General features: G+C 37.7%; 1 protein-coding gene across 2 annotated transcripts in view; it reads right to left on the bottom strand.

The window, feature by feature from the left end:
• Window positions 1–14229: 14229 nt before the first annotated feature.
• The window catches only part of SPATA6 (spermatogenesis associated 6), a 106581-nt gene continuing 99936 nt past the window's right edge, over window positions 14230–20874 (bottom strand). For both annotated transcript variants that reach the window (XM_040978680.1, XM_040978681.1), the window contains one exon: window positions 14230–14468. In XM_040978680.1, coding sequence (XP_040834614.1) covers window positions 14288–14468 — 181 coding nt within the window. In that variant the 3' untranslated portion in view covers window positions 14230–14287. The remainder of the gene's footprint in view (window positions 14469–20874) is intronic.

The following is a 20874-nucleotide window of genomic DNA, read 5'->3' as shown; positions in this document are numbered from 1 at the left end:
TTATATGTTAGATCTATTTTCAGGTATCATAGGAATCTCTATACTGCCTTTCATAATGATTGTACTAGTTATATTCTCAGCAACTGTGAATTGAAGCACCTAGTTCACCACTGGGACCTTAAGAACGGAATTGCACCAAACACAAGGCTCACTTTTGGTAAGATGAACATTTCAACAATATTAGTTTTCTCAAACCATTAATGTGAATTCTCTTCCTATTTGTCTCTTCTTAGATTTCTTTCATCTATTTTTATGATTTTCATGTACAGGTATTTCATCTTTTCAATTCCTAAGTGTTTTATTCATTTTTATTGTGAACATTTCCTTTTAGATAGCTGTCAGTGCATAGAAATGACTGATTTTTATATATTGATTTATTCCATTCTGAAAATTTCTGGAATTCTAGAATTTGTTAGTTCAATAAATTTTTGTTAGTCTTTAAGGTCTCGTATGTATCTAATCATGCCATAGAAATAATTTCATATCTTTCAAGTTGGATGCTTCTCCAATTTTGCCTGAGTATTCTGATTAGGACTTCTAGTAGCACTGTGGTGACTAGCACAGGAGAAAAGTGGGCATCTTTGTCTTGCTCCAGACTTACAGAAAAATCTGCTTTTTCCCATTGATTATAAAGTTAGCTGTTTGTTTTGTTTTTGTGTTTTTGGGAAACAAGATGGTGCAATAAGGTGAGGACAAGTTTAAACAGAGAGAATCATTAGTCAGTGTGAAGCAAAAAGGCTGTGATCCTGAGAAATAGGAGAGGACAAGCCAATGGAAGAGGAATACCTGGAGACCTGTCAACATGGGGGAGCAGCAGACAGTGAAACAGTATTGCAGTGACCAAATAACCTAGTGGTCAGTGATTGGAGATTAGCCATCGGAGCTCCACCAGTAGGCAGGTGGGAAGCGGAGTTCACCAGAAACTCAGGAGGTTAAGCTAGGTATGGAACTGCCAGCACTGGTGATTTTCTTGATTTTACCCATGAGCAGAAGCAGTTGTAGAGCCGAAGCAGACAAGTGCAAGAACAGGGTGGATTTCATGGCTCAGACCCCCCACCAGTGCCACACTGGGTGCCATTTTGTGCACTGAGGAAAAGCCTACTTGACTGGAGGGACAACAGCAAGCTGCACATACCCTAAGCCATGAGTAAGCTCATTTTCAGCTCAACACAATTCACTCATCTCACAGATGAATAGTACCAAATTGGCCTCCTACAGTCTCACCCAAGATAGGTCAGGGTGGCCCCCAGACTTAACAACCATCAGGTCCAGACCCCCCACCACTGCCATACCAAAAGGCATTTTGTGTACTGATGAAAGGATTATTTGGGGGTGGAATGCTAGAGGAACAAGAATGTGGCACGTATGTGCCAAGCTGGGAGAGAACCCACTTCTGGCTTAATGCATTGCATTGGTCCCACAGGGGAAAGAGTACAGATTTGATATTCTACAGGTTCCACTCAAAATAGGTCCAGGTGGCATACAGATTTAATGACCACCAGGCCCCTACTTCCACCAGTGCCACACTGGGCACCATTTTGTATACTGAAGAAAAGGCTGTGGAGCTGAAGGAACAATAGCAAGCTATACAGGTGCTGAGTCAGGCGATAACTCACTTCTGGCATAACACACTACACTGGTTTACAGGAAAAATATTATTGACTTACGATCCTATAGGTTCCACCAAAAATAGAATCAGGAGAGGTCTTTAGACCTAGTGGCCAACAGGATCTGGTAAGACCAGCACCACTTACAACCCAGTGATTTAGGACAGCTGTTGTCTCCCTAATCACAGATACTGCTTGAACCAGGAGTGGCAGAAAGGTTCGCAGGCAACCATGAGGCCACAGCACAGGATCACAAAGGATGCAAATTGGTGAGCCAGGAGCTTGGACTAGGGAGACCATGGTGGAAGCCTACCACAATAGCCTAGGACTGAACCTTGCTGAAGGGAGTGGCACAAGTGACTGCAAATGAAGAACTAGGTACTGAGCACAACCAATAAAATTGACTTGTAGACCTGCTGACAACACAGCTTAGAAATTGGTCCTAACGAAAGGAAGCTGCCAACCAGAATAGCCATGACCAAGAGTGAAAGAAGAAACAGACACAATGAATATTACAGATGCCTCCCCTGCAACGAACAAAAGCCTTTGCTAAATTCACAGTTCACTGGCCCAGCGGCGTGGCCTAGCGGCTAAAGTCCTCGCCTTGAACACACCAGGATCCCATATGGGCACTGGTTCTAATCCAGGCAGCTCCACTTCCCATTCCTTGCTTGTGGCCTGGCAAAGCAGGCGAGGACGGCCCAAAGCCTTGGGACCCTGCACCCGCGTGGGAGCCCCGGAAAAGGTTCATGGTTCCTGGCTTCAGATCAGCGCAATACAGGCCATTGCAGTGACTTGGGGAGTGAATCATCAGAGGGAAGATCTTCCTCTCTGTCTTTCCTCCTCCTCTCTGTATATCCAGCTTTGTATATCCAACTAAATCTTTTTTTTAAAGATTTATTTTATTTTTATTGGAAAGGCGGATATACAGAGAGGAGAGACAGAGAGGAAGATCTTCCGTCCCATGATTCACTCCCTAAGTGAGCACAACGGCTGATACTATGCCAATCCAAAGCCAGGAACCTCTTTCGGGTCTCCCACATGGGTGCAGGGTCCCAAAGCTTTGGGCTGTCCTCAACTGCTTTCCCGGGCCACAGGCAGGGAGCTGGAAGGGAAGCGGGGCTGCCGGGATAGAACCGGCGCCCGTATGGGATCCCGGGCATGCAAGGCGAGGACCTTAACCACTTGCGCCACCGCGCTGGGCCCTAAAAATTAATAAATCTTTAAAAAAATTCACAGTTCACTAAGGAAGACATCAAGGAAATGGGGGATGTAGAATTTTAAAAACTTGTTATAATGCTTCTTAACAACAAGAAGAAGCATATACAGGAGTAAAATCAATTTAAGGAATTTGTCACACAGCAAATAACACAAAATCAAGCCAAATTATTAGAAAGAAATGTGCAAATTAAATATTGGACAAAAATAATGGAGATTAAAAATTCATTGGAAAGCCTTAATAATAGAGTGAGTGAGGCAGAAGAAAGAATCTCAGGATTGGAGGACATTTCCTTTAACAATGGAGGAAAAATCAAAAAGCTGGAACATAAATTAAGTCAAGAAAAGTGTTCAAGAATTAAGGGACTCTATTACAAGGTTGAATGTAAGTGCTCCAGGAGATGCAGAAAGAGAAGTTGGGTTCAAAATGTATTCAACAAAAGCAAGGAAAACTTCACTAATTTGGAGAAAGGATTGGAAACAAAATATAGTAGGGACACAGAACTCCCAATAGGGTTGACCAAAAGCGATCTTGATCACGATACCATAATCAAGGTCTCTTAAGCTGAATACACAAAAGATCCTTAAATATGCATGTGAGAAAAATCAATTAACATAGAGAGGTACCCTGATCAGACTCATTGCTGACCTCTCAGAGGAAACCACAACACACAAGAGAATGGAATGCATATTCCAGATTCTAAAAGGAAAGAATTGTCAGCCCAGAAGAACTTACCCAGCAAAGCTTTCCTTCATCCTTGAAAATGAAAGAAAATTCTTCCACTGTAAAGAAAAGCTCACAGAATTCGCCTTTTGAAGATATGCCCAACAAATGATGTTGAAAGATGTTCCAAAAACAGAGAAAAGAATAGCACCTACCAAAACCAAAGGCAAATGTGGAGAATGTCAAAGAAAACAACAAAAGAAGACTAAATAAATGAACAATTCTTTGCTAAAATTACAGGACCAGATTACCACTTATCCATGTTAACCCTGAAAGTAAGTGGCTTAAATTCATTAGTCAAGCATCACAGATTAACAAACTGGATCATAAAATGAAACCCATCTGTCTGTTGCCTACAGGAGGCACATCTTACCAACAAAAATAAGAATAAACTGGAAGTGAAAGGATGAAAAAAGATATTCCAGGTTAATAGGAAAAAAAGAGCTGTTGTTGCATTCTTATATCAGATAATATAGATTTTGATATGAAAAATATTGAATGAGACACCACATAATTATCAAAGGATTCATTCAGCATTTTCAAAAGATGTTTTTAAAGGTTTATTATATATTTATTGTAAAGATATGCAGAAAGGAGGAGAGAGAAAGATCATTGGTCCACTGATTTACACCCCAAGTGGCGGCAACAGCCAGAGCAGAGCCAATCCAAAACCAGGAGTCAGAGCCCTTTCCAAGTCTCCACTTGAGTGCAGGTTCCAAAGTCCTTGAGCCATCCACTACTGCTTTCCCCAGACCACAAGCAGGAAGCTGGATGGGAAGCAGGGCCACCAGGGCACAAACTGGCTCTCATATGGGATTCCAGCACATGCAAGGTGAGAACTTTACCCACTAGGCTACCACACTGGACAGTGATATTTTCCTTTTCATCTCTAATTTTACTTGTTTTTCTCTGTTGCTTTTCTTTGATAGTCTGGCTAAAAGTTTGTTTTGCTCATCTTATTTTAAAAAGTCTCTTGTTGCTATTTGTAGTTTTTATTTTCAATTCCATTCATTTTTGCTGTGATTTTTTTAATCACTTTTTTTCTTTTTTAGTAAGTCCTTAAGATTTATTATTAGGTCATTTATCTATTTATTTCAACTTTTTGTAAGCACCTTCTGCTTTAAATGTCCTTTTCAATACAATTTTTGCTACATTATCATGGGTTTTAGTATTTTTTATTTTCATTTTTTTAATAAATGTGTTTTTTTTTCTTGTTAATCTCTTCAGTGACATATAGGTCACATAGTAACATCATTTTCTTCAAGAAGGTTTTTGATTTTTTTCATTTCTTCAGCAACACACTGGTCATTCAGAATCATGTTACTTAACTCAATGTCGTAAATTTTCTATTTTCTTCCTGTAGTTGATTTTTATAGTTTGTCATTCAGGGGATATATAGTTACTGTGAATACAGACTCTCCTAACCAGATGGGAAGATACAATGCAGTATGCATATCTATTTCCAAATCAAAGATGGGCTCCCAATGAAACTGTTAAATGTATCTTGACAATAGAATGCTGGACTCTCTGCCACTGTCCATAGATACAATGTCAGGATGACCTTAAATAGCAGAATGATGGACTTATGACTGTTTATGAAGAACTATACTACTGTAATAATATAGAGGAAATCAGCGTGAATGAGGGTATTTGGGGAGGGAAAATCCCAGAGTTATGGAACTGTGTTATAAAATAATAAATATTTTAAAAATTAGCTGTTTTTCAGATATAGACCTTAGTATGCTAAAGCAAGTGTCTTGTATTTTTTGTTTGAAGCTTTCTTTTTTTTTCTTTCTTTTTTAATATATTTTGAATCTTTACATAATTAGGGTAAAAAGGGCCAAAGGCTACAGGAAAGTGGGTAAGACTATTATTTTTTCCAAATTGTTTCCTTCATGTTTAAAGGGGGATGATAAGGGAGAAGGCCCACCCAATTTCCCACCCTCTCCAGGTCCTGGATGTAGGGTATGCTCTGAGGTTCTTGCTCAAGTAGTTTAGATATTTCAACAGTTATGAATCACTGCCAATCTTGCCACTCCTAGCACTATGAGGTCTTTGAAGAATCAACTCATTGACATAGTCCATCATAGAGTCTCTGTCCAGTGGAAGTTGGGAGTGAAAACAGAACCAACCCAGCAATTGCAACCACCAGCTGACCAGGGCGATGGACTGTGCCGGGCCCTGTACTTGCTAGCACATACAACAATCAGGTCCGAGAACACCTCAGAGTTTCATTGGAGATCTCCCCAATCAAAATGCTGGACTCAGAACCCTAACCAAGAAAAGACAGAACAAGTCAACCAGCCAACTCAGCTATATCTTGGCAGCGAAATATGGGGCAAACAGAAGCTTTCTTTTTTAATAAAAAGATGTCATATTCTGTCAAATTATTTTTTTTCTAAAAGTTGACACTATCATGTGGTTCTTGTTTTTCATTTTGTTAATGTGGTGCATCACAATTATATATTGGATCATCCTGGTATCCCAGTAATAAATATCAAGTTGGCATTTGATCTTTGCCATATGCTGTTGAACTCAGCTTGCTGCTTTTTATCAAGGACTTCTGCCTCTATGTCCATTACAGATGTGCGCCTATAGTTTCCTCTCAGTATTTCTGTCTCCCTTTTGGAATCACCGGGACACTGACCTTATGAGCTTGGAAGTGTTTCCTCTTCTTTGTATTTTTGAAGACTTTAAAAAGAGTTGTCAAGGATTTGGGATGTTTGCATTATTCACCCATGAAACTCTCTGGTCCTAGGGTTAATTGGAAAGGTTTTGAATAATGACATTGCTCAGGCTATTTCTCCTTGGTTTAGTCTTGGTAGGTTGTATGTTTCTAAATAGTTTAACTTATCCATTTTATTCTGGGTTATTACAATTTGCAGGCCCATAACTTTCTAATCATCCCTTTACGATCCTTTTGGAAACCTTTATTTTTTAGAAAAGGAGGGTAAGGAGGATAAATGTACAGGAGTGTAGAAGGAAGAGAGTACACTCCCACCTGTTCGCTTACTTCCCAAATGCTTGCAGCATCTTGACTGGGTAGGACCAAAACAGGAGCTGGGAACCCAATCCAGGTTTCTCATAAGAGTAGCATGAATTCAACTGGTGCAGTCATCTCTGCTTCCTCTCTGGGTATGAACTAAACTGACTTTGAGCCTTTTTCGTTCTTAGTTCAGAATTTGTCCATCTGTCTTTTCAAAAAGAAAAACAGTGTATTGATTGTTTCCCTCATTTATTAAAATGCACTTCATTTATTTCATGTCTAAGCTTTAGCATTTCATTCTTTCTGCTAAAGCTAGGGTTTGTTCTTTTTTATTATCATTATTATTCCTTTAGTGAAGCTTGAGATCCTCTTTTTTAATGTAGCCATTTGCCATTGTATACTTTCCTCTTAGCACTCTTCTACTATATTTAGGTAATCTGAATTTCTTCCTATTTAATGTAGATGTTTTTCCATTGTAACTTTCCTGGTAACATAATAATTCTTAATTTGATTAATATAGTTAAGTCATCTCAAGATATCTAAAAACATTCCTTTATTATTTTACCAAATATAATGACTATTCAAAGATTTGTTTGGTTTCTATGTGTTTCTGAAATTTCCTATTTTCTTTGCTATTATTTTCTGATTTGATGGTATTGTTATTTTCAGGGATACTTGATATGACTTCACAGCTTTTAAACTTGTTGAGACTTGTTTTGTGATGTAATACATAAACTAACGTGGGAAATGTTCTATGTGCATTTGAGCAATCATGGTGTTTATTATTTGTTATTAGGTGTAAAGCTCTGTTTTTACCAGGTCCACTTTATCTGTAGTACTGTTCAAGTTAGCTTGAACACTGGGTGTTCTCTCCATACTGGATGTACACTATTTTAGAACTCCTACTACTATGGTTCTTCCGTCAGTTTCTCCAGATCTTTCTGTTTTTATTATATATTTTGGATGCTCTGATGTTCGGTGCATATTTACCCATAATTAGAGTCTTTCTGTTGAACTGAATTTTTAAATATTATACCTCATCTTTGGAAACAGTGCTTTTAATCTGAACTATTTTCTTTAAGATTTATCTTTATTTGAAAGGCAGATTTACACAGAGAAGGAAAGACACAGAGGGAAAGATCTTCCTCGGCTGCTCACTTCCCAAATGGCCACAATGGTGGAACTGAGTCAATTCAAAGCCAGAAGCCAGGAACCTCTTCTGGTTCTTCCATGCAAGTTTACTGCTTTCCCAGGCCACACACAGTGAGCTTTGGGACACAAACTGGTGCCTATGTGGGACGCCAGCTCTTAAAGTTGGAGGGCTAGGCTGTAGAGCAATCATGCTAACCCCAATCTACAGTCCATTTGTTTTTTGATGTACCTATCTATAGTAGCCCCTATTATCTTTTGTGTACCACTTTCATAGTGTGTCATTACTTCATCCTTGCACTTTCAGCTATCTATAGCCCTATATCTAAAATGAGTCTGGACCTTGTTCTCATATCCATTCAGCCAATTTATGCATTCTGCTTGTGCAGCTAATACTTTTAAACTTAGTTACTGATGGGTAACGGCTTTACTATGCTATATCAGTAACCATTTTCTGGTTTTCAGTACTTTTGCTTTCATATTACCTTCTTATTGTCTTCTGCTTTATAGTGTTTTGGTTTGTTCATTTTTTGCATACTTACTGTAGATTTTTCCTTTTATTTCCAAGAGACTTATGTAAGAGCTCCTGTAGTTCTATTTTCATTTGATAAATTCAACTGCATAAAATAATTCTACATCTTTATTTCTTCCCACATAGTTTTTCTTGTTTGAAGTCATAGTGGCTTTTTTTTTTTTAATATAAATGATCATTTCTCGTTTTGGGGGCTAAAGCTACTGAATTCTTATTTTAAAATTGTATATTTGGTTAATGATAATTTGCACAATACCACTAGAGCATTTTGTTTTTAATCAAATCATGAGGTTTTTAATAGTGGTATTTATACTTGCATGTTTTCATGTTGCTAATGAACATGTCTTACATTCCATTTAAAGAATTCCCTTAAATACTTCCTATAAGGTAGTCAGTCCACAGGTGACAAACTCAGGGTTTTTATAACCTGGAAAAAAATTTCTTCATTTTAAAGGACAAATTTGCAGAGCACAGTAATGTTAGCATTTTACTTTGATCAACCCACTCTCTTTCTTGGCTTGCCAGGTTTCTGTTGAGAAATCCACTGACAGTATTACATTTTTTTCTTTTATTTTTCGGTTCATTTGTTCCTTCTTTGGTCCAAAAATTCATTGGTTCTGTTTCATGTGTGTATTTTTTAATCTCTTCTAAAACATTTTATTTCGGAGTTGCTTTTGTCTATCTGCTTCCAAACTTCCGTGCCTGTGGTTTTGGACAGCTTAATTATGTGTCTTTGTATAGATCTTTTTCCGTTTGATCTATTTGGGATCTTGTAGGTGTCCTGAATCTGTATCCTTTGTGTCTGGATATTCCTGAGATTTAGGAAATTTCAAGTCATTTCTTTACATTAGCTCTTTGCCCTTTTCTATGTTCTCTTTTTAGAACTCCTACATGGATATATTGGTTTAGCTGATGGTGTTCCATAAATCTTGCACACTCTTCTCACTACTTTTTGTCCTTTCCTCCTCCCCAGTCTGACTGAATAATATCAGTATGACCTTTGAGTTCACTGAGTCTTCTGCTTGATTGCACTTGCGGTTTGAGACCTCTATGACATTGTTCTGTTCAGTTGCTTTATTTGTTGGCTCAGATTTAATTGGTTCTTCATGTTTTCTCTTTGATGAGCTTTTTACTTTATTCCTGTACCTGTGTCATCTTGTATATAATTGAGCTTTTCTGCATTAATTTAATTATTTATTTCCAACTCTTTGTCAGGTAATTTGTGAGTAACTCTTATGGGGTTAGTAAGTGTACTGCATTCCTTTACTGGTGTCATACATCTCCAGTTTTCCTTTAGTTGTGTCATTGTACCGGTGTCTCCTCATTTGAAGAAGTGGTGCCTCTTTCAGTCTCTACAGACTATCTTCAGTAAGAGATTTTTACTGTGATGCAGGGAAAGGAGTGGTGAAGCACAGTAGCACACTGTGGACTGGGTGCAGTGGTGTACGGGTGCCAATTAGGAGTATACAACAGTTACAAGTCCAAGAGATGAAAAGGCAGCAGTGCTGTGAAAGCTGAGGCAGCTTCTATGTGGTCTTCTGCAGATGTTACAGGGTTGTGTGGGTCCACGATGTATCTGGAATCCCTTGTAGAGCCTCACGGTTCAGGGGTGGATGCACCTGCACAGGAAAGGGAGAGGGCTGCTAATGTCAGTAGACATAAAATGAAAACTCAGAATGGCCTCAGTGCAGGCTGCGGACAGTGTGGACGTCAACACGGCAGAGGGCCTGGGGCAAAGGCATCTTTGGCAGTAGCAGCCAAGGCCTTTGATGGGTAAATGTGTTATGGCAGCCAAATGAACAATAGCATACTACTAAGTGTACATATGACCAGCAATAGGTGCAACTGCTGTGTTAAGACCTGGGTGAAGGTGTTCACTCGGCTATGTAAATCAGTAGTGTTTGTACGCACCATGGCAATATCCAGGGCTAGCTGTGCACTTTTATGTAGCCATGAGAGTTGCTCTCAACTATATACTGAGGTTGGTAGTTAAGTTTTCATTGCTGGTTTTATGCTCATGTACAGTGACCATGCCGGATTCAAAGGAACCTAGACAGCCTGGGCTCATAAATGTGATAAACTGAAGACCAACTGTGGTGTGAAGCCACAAGGAGGTTCAGGACTTTCTGTAACAGCATGTGCCTCCTTGTGCATCGTGGACAGCTAAAGTCGAAGATTGTTCTCCAGAACAGGTGGCTCCCTCCCCCTTTTTACGGCTATGCACGTGTGTGCACATGTGTGTGTTGCCACAAGGTCCTTTGTCCCCAGTCTTTCCCTGTATAATATAAGGTGCCATATTGCTGCAGAGGTTTAAATACATTGCTTGTTTGCTTCCCTCAGCAGACTACTCACACTTACAAAGGTACATTTCAAACTTTGGTGACTTTTCCTTCTAATGCAGTACTCAAAGTGTGGTGGATGGGTATGAAACCTGGATATGTAACTAGCCTAAGAGTTTAACATGGAATAAAAATGAATATTTATAAAGTAGCAAACTCACTCTGGAAGCCAATTTGTTAGTACTTCCAGGTGTTAGTCATACAGCTTCCAGGTGACATGGCAATTCAACTCCTATGTATATACACTATACAAATGAAACAACATCTTTGCATGCATACACACAAACGCGAGTGTGCGAGCACATATAAAAATGCTCATAGCAGCACTTCATGGTGTTCCTGATGGGAAACAACCCAAATTCCCATCCTTTGAATAGATAAACACAATGCAGTATATTAACACAATGCGTTCAGCAACAAAGAGGAATAAAATAGTGACGGCACATGGATAAACCATGTAAAATCATGCTAACTGAAAGAAGCCAGACATAACACATCACTTAACATGTGATTCCATTTATATGAAATATCAAGAAGATGCTAAGCATCAAAAGTAGCTTATTGTGTTCAGGAGCTAGGAAAGGGATAATAGAAAGTGACTGCTAATGAGCACAGGATTTTCTTGGAGGAAAACATAACATTTTATCATTAGTGGTTATAGATGTGTAACACTGTGGATACAGTAAAAAAACTACTTAATTAAAAACAGATAAATTGCATCTCAATAAAGCTATTAATAATTAGCGCAATGATTTAAATTTTCTATTTAATTCACATTTTAATCACGCGATTAATCTTTGACGTCACAATACAATTGTACTGCCTAACCATTTACTGCTCATACCTTTTAGTCAATTATACAATTGCTGAAATAGTAGTACATTAAAGTGTCACTAAATTAGCCCCTCCTCCCCTTATAGGTGAGAAAACAGCTCCACAGACTAAGATTATATAACCTTATTAGGTTATATAAGATTATGTAACTAGTACCAGGGCCAGGGAAGAATTTCTATCCAGTGATTTATTTATTTATTTTTTTATTTCTTGAACTTCACATTTTTCTTGTTAATATTCCAATCCCCTTTTCTTTAATGGAGAAACCCATTTTAAAAGGAAATAAAGAAGCCTATTTGTTTTCCATATTTAGCTCAAAGATTATTACCAGATTTATGGAAAATACAGCAAAAAGGCTGAGAACAAACAATTTTAACTCTCTGCTTCTCTGAATGAGCAAAGACGAGCAATTGTGCTTGAAAAAGTTTACTCTCAAGATAACAGCAGCGGAACTCAGAGTTAAAGAGTAACAAAAACTACTTCCTCTAGGAAATGGAAATCGTAGACATTAGCAATCATGTTGTGTGTCTCTAAAGTTGTCCTCGTTTTCAGAAGTACCAGGTTTAACCCAGAGGAAAACATCTTTCAGAATGTTCATTTCTGAAGTTCTGCTTTGAGCCTGAAATATTCTGAAGCCTTTGTCCTAGCCATTGACAAACATAGGGGCAATTCATAATTCTGGGGTACTTACTTACTGTACATATTTTTCTGTAATACTTAAACATATTTTTGAAACTTATATTTGGGTTTTAACCAAATTTCAACTTGTAAATACAGGAAGCTTTTTCTTTTTTTACAGTATGTTAATTTCCACTGATAATATGATTCTTTTTATTATATTTTTGACAATCTTTACATAGTTAATTAGGGAAAAAGGTTCAAGGGCTATAGAAAAGTGGGTAAGACTATTGTTTCCATATTGTTTCCTTAATGTTTAAAGAGGAGAATTTTTTAAAAAGACATCATTTAATATAAACCTTCTGAAGCTTACTGTGTAAGATATCGTTAAGAACTTACAGCGCGGGGTTGGTCAGCAGTCACAGTCCAGCATGTCTCCAGTCAGCATTCATGTACTAAGGATGGCATTTACAGGGGTGATGGGGTGGCCACAACAACTAAAGTGGTAAAATGTTCGATTCAGTTTTGGAAATTCTGAGAAGCATCAATTATGTGCACACTATCTGCTCAGTACAAGAGCAGTGCAGGTTCATGTCAGCAGTTCTTTAAGGTGCGCATATTCTACTGTTCTCTGTGACTATGGTGACCAGCTGTCCCAAATGGCCAGAGAGCCTGGTTTATCAGTATTGTGTTACAGAATGAGCCCTCACCCCCACCTTTTCTTCAACCATCCTATTTATAACCTTCTAAAGAGACAAACAGTGTGTATGTGCATCTGCCATGTGGGTGTGTATGTATTAAGCACTTTTTTCCTGAACTTCCATCATGAATTAAACATACAAATCTACATTCCTATAACTATATCCTAGAAAAGTGCTCCTAGTCTACAGATTATAATTTGGGATCTAATCCACTCTCTTCACTTGCTGGCTGAAGAAACTAAGGATCAGAGAATTAAAGTGATTCAGGCAGAAAATAGCAAAGAGCATTAAAGCAAGGTTTAGGACTCTGGGCCCCATCTCTGCCGCCCTTCCTGCTATGACACAGATTGCCATACCAAAATATTATTAATACATGTTAAGATACTATTATATAGAATATAATTTATCCTAACACAAGTTATCTAGCATCATATGTAAGTCAATTTAAAAATTTTAAATCATAAATTTAAAATTAGTCAAAAATGAGCTTAAAGAGAAAATATTATCTGTAGTTAGCTCTTCAAGCTACAACGGAAAAGTTACACATTTCCTACTCGGCTTTTCTTCTCACTCTCTTGTCAATATTCAGTTTACTGAGATCTTATCTTCAACACGTCACTGCCTCCACATGTGTGGAGCGGGTAGAGGAGCAGGACCTACTTTTATCACTCAACAAACAGATATTTGAGAGCCTTCTGCTACAATTTTTACTCCCTCCTGTGACTCCAAGTATCCTTTAAAGTGAGGTTACCACTTTATTAGGCTATGATAGCCACACAAATTCCAATTAGTTTAAATTATAATATTATTACCCCTACTCTTTTCTTGATTCTATAAGCTTCCTAACATCGGCTGTATTTTTATTCCAGCTCTATCAAAAAAATAAGAAAATCATACCAATAATTTTACCTTGAAAATTGAGTTATTCCAAGTTTTGGATCATACACACAATGATTCACAACTATTTCTGGCTGCCTTACATTTTAAATAGCTTAGATGGCTCTTCCATAGAGGATAGAATGAATGATTACATAAACTTTAAAAAGAAAGCTATTTTATGCTCTAGGAAATATAAATATATATTTGTACTGTACTGTATGAGTGATTTTTAAGTAGAAAATATAGTTGAAATATGGTATAAGCTTTTTGGGAAGTTTGTGTCTGTATAGTTACAATTTTGCTCAATACCAAGAAAAAGGAGTTGATGCTAATTAAGTCTAACTTAGATAAGATAATCAGGCAAGGAGAAAAAAGGAAAAATGGGTGATTAAGGCAGGAGAGAATTTCCAGAGAGAAACTGTTCTTGGGTTTTAAGTGGTGATACAAGATACATGCGAGAGAATGCCCTTGTCATGGGCCAGTGGTTGTGATTGTGATGCTGTTGATATTTGGAATGTATCACAACCCTCTCACAAAAAAAGGCTTCATTAATTCATTACTGGAAGTCATGAACTCACTCTAGTCTAACCTCCGCACTCAGAACTACCTGGTTTTAAAAAAAGGCATACAGATATTGATCACATCAAACTTTTCATTGAGAGGTTGACACAAACACTCATACAGTTTATCGCGGATGGTCTCAGAAGCTTTCCTGTGTATGAGAGACAGAACTACAGGCCTTCTTGTACAAATTCCTGTACATCTTGTCCATGCTGTTTTCAAAGACGGGTCGGTGGGATTTTCCCTTGTAGCAGGCTGCTCTGTTGGACCAGTATTCACCATCATCCAAATGGATTGGGCCACGTGGCCGCTGGTATGAGCTACAAAGGATTAAAAGATAAGTTAGAAACAATGGCGAAACTGAATTAGAAGTAGTGCCATGCAAACAAAATACTTCTTGAGTGCCTGTGATGATTGTGTGATATTCTCAAGGCTGTAGAAAATGACATACAACTAGGCTGTGCCTTCCATGAATGACTCTCTACAAGGGGAAGCCGACTTATTTGTGTGAAATAGCTACAAAACAATAAACATTTGTGTCAGTATTAAAAGGGGATTCAGAGAACAGAATTGGGTGCAGCAAGGTAGAAGGAATGATCCAGTATGGCCAGTATAAAAAGGCAGAACCTCCAAGTCAGGTAATACTGACTCAGTCCTTTGCAGTGATGGCACCTTGGCAATGTATTTAACTATTCAGAGTCTCATCTTCCTTTACAATATTTGTGCATGATAATTGCTTTAAAATTTTAAGAAATTCCCAGGAGTGCATTTTGTACAGTAGCTAAGGGAGTGTGTGTGTCTACTTCCTTTAACACAGGAGTGTCAGTTTGAGTACCAACTCCTCCACTTCTAATCCAACTTCCTACTGATTCACATCCTGTGAGGCAGCAGATGATGGGTCCCTGTCACACACGAGGCAAGCAGAGAGCAAGTACTTGGTTCCTGGCTTTGGCTGTTGCAGATATCTGAACATGAAAGATCTCTATTGCTCTAACTTTCAGATTAAAAACAAAAACTAAATAAACAAAAACTAAGATTAAAGAAAATCAAACAAAATGCATGTGAAATGTATAGTACATTGCTTATCTTGACAGAGAGGTTACTAAAAGTGAATTTGATGTTTTATAGAAATAACCAAAAAAATCTCATAACCCACAGAATTAGAAGTTTGGACATTAAAAAAGTTAATAAATAAGAAAGAAGACCGTGTCTGTGGATCTAAAGCCTTTGCTACTATGCAATGTTTCTCAAGGAAGAATAGAAAATAGAAAATTAGTCTGAATATAAACCATTTATGAAAGCATCTGATTTTTGTAGTGATTGAAAGCTGTTGTGGTTTTCAGAGATTTGAGAAAAACATGTACGGGGAAGGGGAAATGAAAGGTATAGGAGGGGATGGGAAAGGGGGAATAAAACGGAAAGGAAACCAATGAGATGAATGAGTACTAGGATAGCTGTGATTGGAATAAAGAAACAAAACACAGCTGTTTCTGAAGGACTGGAAGAACAAAAGCCACAATTTTACTAAAATAAATGTTAAATTATGTGCTTTGTTTATCATCTTCTAAAGTGTTGATTGAATTGTATTTTTTTTAAATAATTTCTCCACCTCAATAAATGAAATGCTAGTTCTGAATTAGACTTCTAATGCCTACTGCATCCAGATTATGAAGTTTGTGCCATGTAAAACTTACGTCTTTGGCTATTAAACATAACAAATAAGGCCTGTCACAATGGCTCAGTTGCTTAATCCTTGCCTTGCACAGGCTGGGATCGCATACGGGAACCAGTTTGTGTCCCAGATACTCCACCTCCCATCCAGTTTGTGGCCTGGGAAAGCAGTATGGCCCAAAGCCTTGGAACCCTGTATCCACATGGGAGATTCATAAGAAGCTCCTTGAACCTGGCTTCAGATCAGCTCAGTTCTGGCTGTGGAGGCCACTTGGGAAGTGAACCGGTGGATGGAAGATCTTTCTTTCTGTATTTTTCTCTGCAGATCTTGCCTTTCCAATACAAACAAATAAATCTCTTAAAAAGCAGGTGACAAATATTTTCTTCATATATTTAGGATCTCATTTCACATAAATTCTTCACACAACTTAAGTCCATGAAGCTATTTCTGTTGTTAGTTGTGAAATATGAACTCTTGGTGCTGTGTTCATGTATAAATGTACTTTCTTTTTCAGTAAGCCACATATAAATTATGTCACCAAACAGATCTGTTTTGGTTTCCTTGCTGTTCTTAATCATCAGCTTTACTACATAGGGCTCGTTAGGTGGTAGTATTCTTTCTCTAGCCTATCTATTCCGTCTAATTTTTGGGTTAATCCTTGCACAATAATCCTACTCAGCTGAAGTTTCTAACACTCATCACTACCCAACTCTGAGTGGGGAGTAGTAGAAGGTAACTAACTTTAAAAGCCATGTTGTTATTCCAGCTTTAATCGAATCCTTAGTCCCTAATTCAGAGTGCTGGAAAATACCCGTTTTCATAACACAAAGCTGCTTTAAAATACCATCTCAGTGGTTTACAAGGTGTAAGGTTTAGAAAGGGCTACAGAAGCAGCTATCAACCAGGTAAGGCTTTGTAAAATAAGCAAGCTGATGTTCTTAGATAGGGTCAGCTGGCAGGAAATTTATTCTTTAGACTGCAAAATTTTGTAATTTGATAAGCAGTACTGTGGCTCTCTGAAGAGAACTGAGAAATTAGTTCAGTCTTTAAGTCAGAATTGCAAAACAGAGATGCAACAGACCTAATATGGAAATCAATGGGTAGATATAAACAAATATAATCAAAATTCTAAACGTAACATTTATTCCTGGACATGAAAGTACTGGCTCTCCACCTTGCTAATTATGAATACAGAGAGTCTACACAATAGTAAGTTTAAAATGTACTTGCGACTAAACTATGCTCTGTATTTTACCAATAATATCTTCATCATTCTTTCATGAAAAGAATGTACTGAATTTCCAGCAAATTCTAAACAACCCTGCATAAGGCTATTTACAATAAAACATTTTCTGTAAAAGCAGGAATAATATTAAATGCAGCACATTTTCCCCCTAGAAACTTACTCCTTCTAGCTAATTGTGTGATAACGGTGTTAAGAAAGCACACAAAGTGAAAAAAAAAAAAAGCCAGGAAAATACAGAGAAATGAACAGTTTCAAATCCTAAGTATTGATGAGGTATAACTCATGAATTTCTTTTTAAATGCTACTACATAATCAGAGAAGAGAAAGGTCTTAGACAACTTAGAATGGACTTGGATACAGATTAGCTTATAATATATACTTATCTAATTTCAATCTGCAATATTTATTTCACTTATAATTATCTCATTATATAGTAGAGAGCGGTCTAATGATTTCTATTCAAAACCTTAACAACCTATGTTATGAGAATGTTATATGATCATAATCTTTTCCGAAAACTGTAATTTTTCTCATGAACTATTTTTAAAATTGAATCAGTCAAGCAAAAACTGCCAATCACCAATAGTTAAGACTGATGTACTACCACTGTGATGTCAAAGACGTGTACTGTGATTATCCTAAAATGCATGTGGGCGAAATGGTCATCTTTTCATTTGATTATTTTATTCCTTGCCTGTATTCTACATGCTGAACTCTATAACTTAGTGACTATAATGTAAATTTAAAATGTGTTAGCTCAAAAATAAAGAAATAAATAAATTAGGAAAGAAAGAAAGAAAAAAGGCAGTATTATCAAAATTGTATCTATGAAGTACACTAAACTTATTCTTCTCACAGTAATATCACATTGACATGGGAGTTTTATGATAACTGTGCTATAGTAATTATCATGTATTTGCTCTGACCCAGAGAATTTAATGTGTTAATAATTTTTTAGAAATAAAATAAATCTCTTAAAATATAATGTCTAGTCAAAGAACCACTGAGGTTGTACACTATGTTCTTTAAGGGGACTAAAAGTTAATAATTTTGAATATGTTCGATACTTTTCAGGAAATATAAATAATATTAAAATAGACAATTCTAATTACCAAGTTCATATTTTTGTTTTTTAAATAAATATATAAAACCTTTCTAATTATTGGAAGTCTTTCTAGATTACATGTTTAGAGCACATCATAGGAAAACCACATAAATATGTAGTAACCCCCAAATTTCTAAACATGAACATATTTCCCAGGAAATTTTTTTTAAAAAAAGAGAGAAATGAAATCCTTAATATTTATTTCAGGGACTGATTTTTGGCACAATAGATAAAGATGCCACTCGAGACAGTGGCATGTCCCAGCTGCTTCACTCCTGGTTCAACTCCCTACTGATGGTCTGCGAAGGCAATAGAGGACAGTCCTACTTGCTGGGTTCCTGCACACACATGGAGGCTTGGATAAAACTCCTGCCTCCTGCCTTCAGCCTGGCCCAGCCTCAGTCATTGCAGACATTTGTGAAGCAAACCAGTAGATGGAAGATTCTTGCTCTAACTTTCAAATACATAAATAAATCTCTAAAAAAAAATGGTTAATTTAAAATAACTTTGTTTTGCTGTGTTAGTAACATGAAATCCAATAAGCTCAGATTAAGCAATGCTGTTTGATGTTACTGAAGAGAATTTAAGTGCAAATCTGCTCTGGCTATAGCTTGCTGCTGCTACAAGTCTTCACATTAAGCCATTGATTGATGGCTTGCTAGGGCCTTGCTAATGTGGCATGAGAACTAAAAATACATAGCCCAATGCTTGTGCACAGCATTCTAGACAATCTAGGATAAGCACATCAGCAGAGTCAAACTTGGCTATCTTTTCCCCTGCATCTTTATTTCCTGTCCCGACCGGCCAATAAAGGACAATTGTCTGTCTCAGTCAATACTCTCTGATTGTTTGCCGGGAGGACTAGTGCCACTTTTGTTGCTGCCCCAGTACACAGAATGTTCTGCTTTGCATACATTTGTCTCTTCTGGTATCAGAGTTGCCTATCTTTCAACACGACTGCCTGCACGTGCCAGGGAGCTGAGGCGTGGTGGAAGAAGTTGTAAGCTCCAGATTAAAATGCCACATGCTCCAGTATTCTTTACTGAGGCTCAATAAATCATCTTGATAAATGTTTCTCGGTTGGTTATACATACTTGTGGTCAATTTTCAGAGTTCATAAATTGTTGTTTTAAATAGTTCTGCCCATATTTTTGTTTTCAAGAGGGGATGTGCTGAGCTCCTCACCCTCTCATTTTGTGGATCCATGTAGATTGAGCCAGTGCTTACTGGGTGAGCATAAAAAGTCAAGACCCCAAACCATCCACTGACTTCTGCCATGGAGATCTCAAGAACAGCCAGGCAGTAACTGAGTCTCTCATCCTTTAAAGGGCAAACAAGAGGAAATGACTTCTTAGCCCAGTATATAACATGACTTGAATATAAAATTAAAATAACACCCTAATTTAGTAGCTTCTGGAACTATAACTAAAACTGGCAAAATGAAATTTTGAAGGCAGTACTCCATCCTACTTGTCTCATTTAAAGAGAAATGACAAAGGTTATAAAAGGAACTCAAAATGTGCAAGCACAACTTTTCTTGAACTCTTGTTACATCATTTCATTTGAGAGATAACAGTCCTGGATGATCCAATCAAAGTCATTAACATTGCTTGAGAAACTGACACAATAACTAACATTGAGATTTATGGTAAAATTTGAGAATGGTGCTTTTCAAAATGTGATCGTTATACTACTTCTATTAAAATCATTCTTTATATTTCTTCAAATTCAGACTTCAGGTTTCCTCTGTATATAGGAACTACAATCAGTGAAGGTAGGAAGCAGAAATTTCAAACTTTTCAAACAGTCCAAGGGAATAACTATCCACACAAAAGTTTGCCAATTATAGTCTTTTTTGTAGCTCTGCTTATTTTTCACCTACATTAAATTTACTTAATTGGGTTATGAACCCAAAATCGTGATGCCAATTCATGTAACAATCTAGGCAATGCAGCTCTAAGCAACAACAAAGGGTGAAAATCCTTTCTTGGGGCAGGTCTGGTGGCCACTGCGGCCATCTGAGGTGGCCACTGCAGCTGCTGGAGGATGGAAGGTTGGCTCAATCTCTCTCTCTCCATCTCGCTATAATGCTAACTTTCTTAAAAATTTCTCAAGATTGTGATCTCTGAACACTCCTTTTCTGCTCTGGATTGCTTCTCCAGCTTCATCAATAATACATGACTTAGGGCCCGGCAGTGTGGCCTAGCGGCTAAAGTCCTCATCTTGAACGCGCCCGGGATCCCATATGGGTGCTGGTTCTAATCCCGGCAGCTCCACTTCCCATGCAGCTCCTTGCTTGTGGTCTGGGAAAGCAGTCGAGGACGGCCCAAAGCTTTGGGACCCTGCACCCGCGTGGGAGACTTGGGAAGAAGTTCCTGGTTCCTGGCTTCGGATCGGCATAGCATCAGCCATTGCGGTGACTTAGGGAGTGAATCATCGGACAGAGGATCTTCCTCTCTGTCTCTCCTCCTCTCTGTATATCTGACTTTCCAATAAAAATAAATAAATCTTTTTAAAAAAGAATACATGACTTATCCGAGAGGTCTAGCCTGCTTCCCTGTTTGGGAGGGAGCAATTTTGGGAAAGAGTCACTCCCACACTTTCGCTCATATTTTCATGGGTGGTAAAGTAAGCGAAACCCCAGTTAGGAATGCAACATATTCTATTACTTGAACTTTTTCATTTATCACTGTCCCAAGGAAT

This window comes from Ochotona curzoniae, unplaced genomic scaffold, assembly GCF_017591425.1.
Source record: "Ochotona curzoniae isolate NIBS_2020 unplaced genomic scaffold, NIBS_Ocur_1.0 contig_291, whole genome shotgun sequence".
Classification (NCBI taxonomy): domain Eukaryota; kingdom Metazoa; phylum Chordata; class Mammalia; order Lagomorpha; family Ochotonidae; genus Ochotona; species Ochotona curzoniae.
This window is presented reverse-complemented; position numbering and strand designations above follow the sequence as displayed.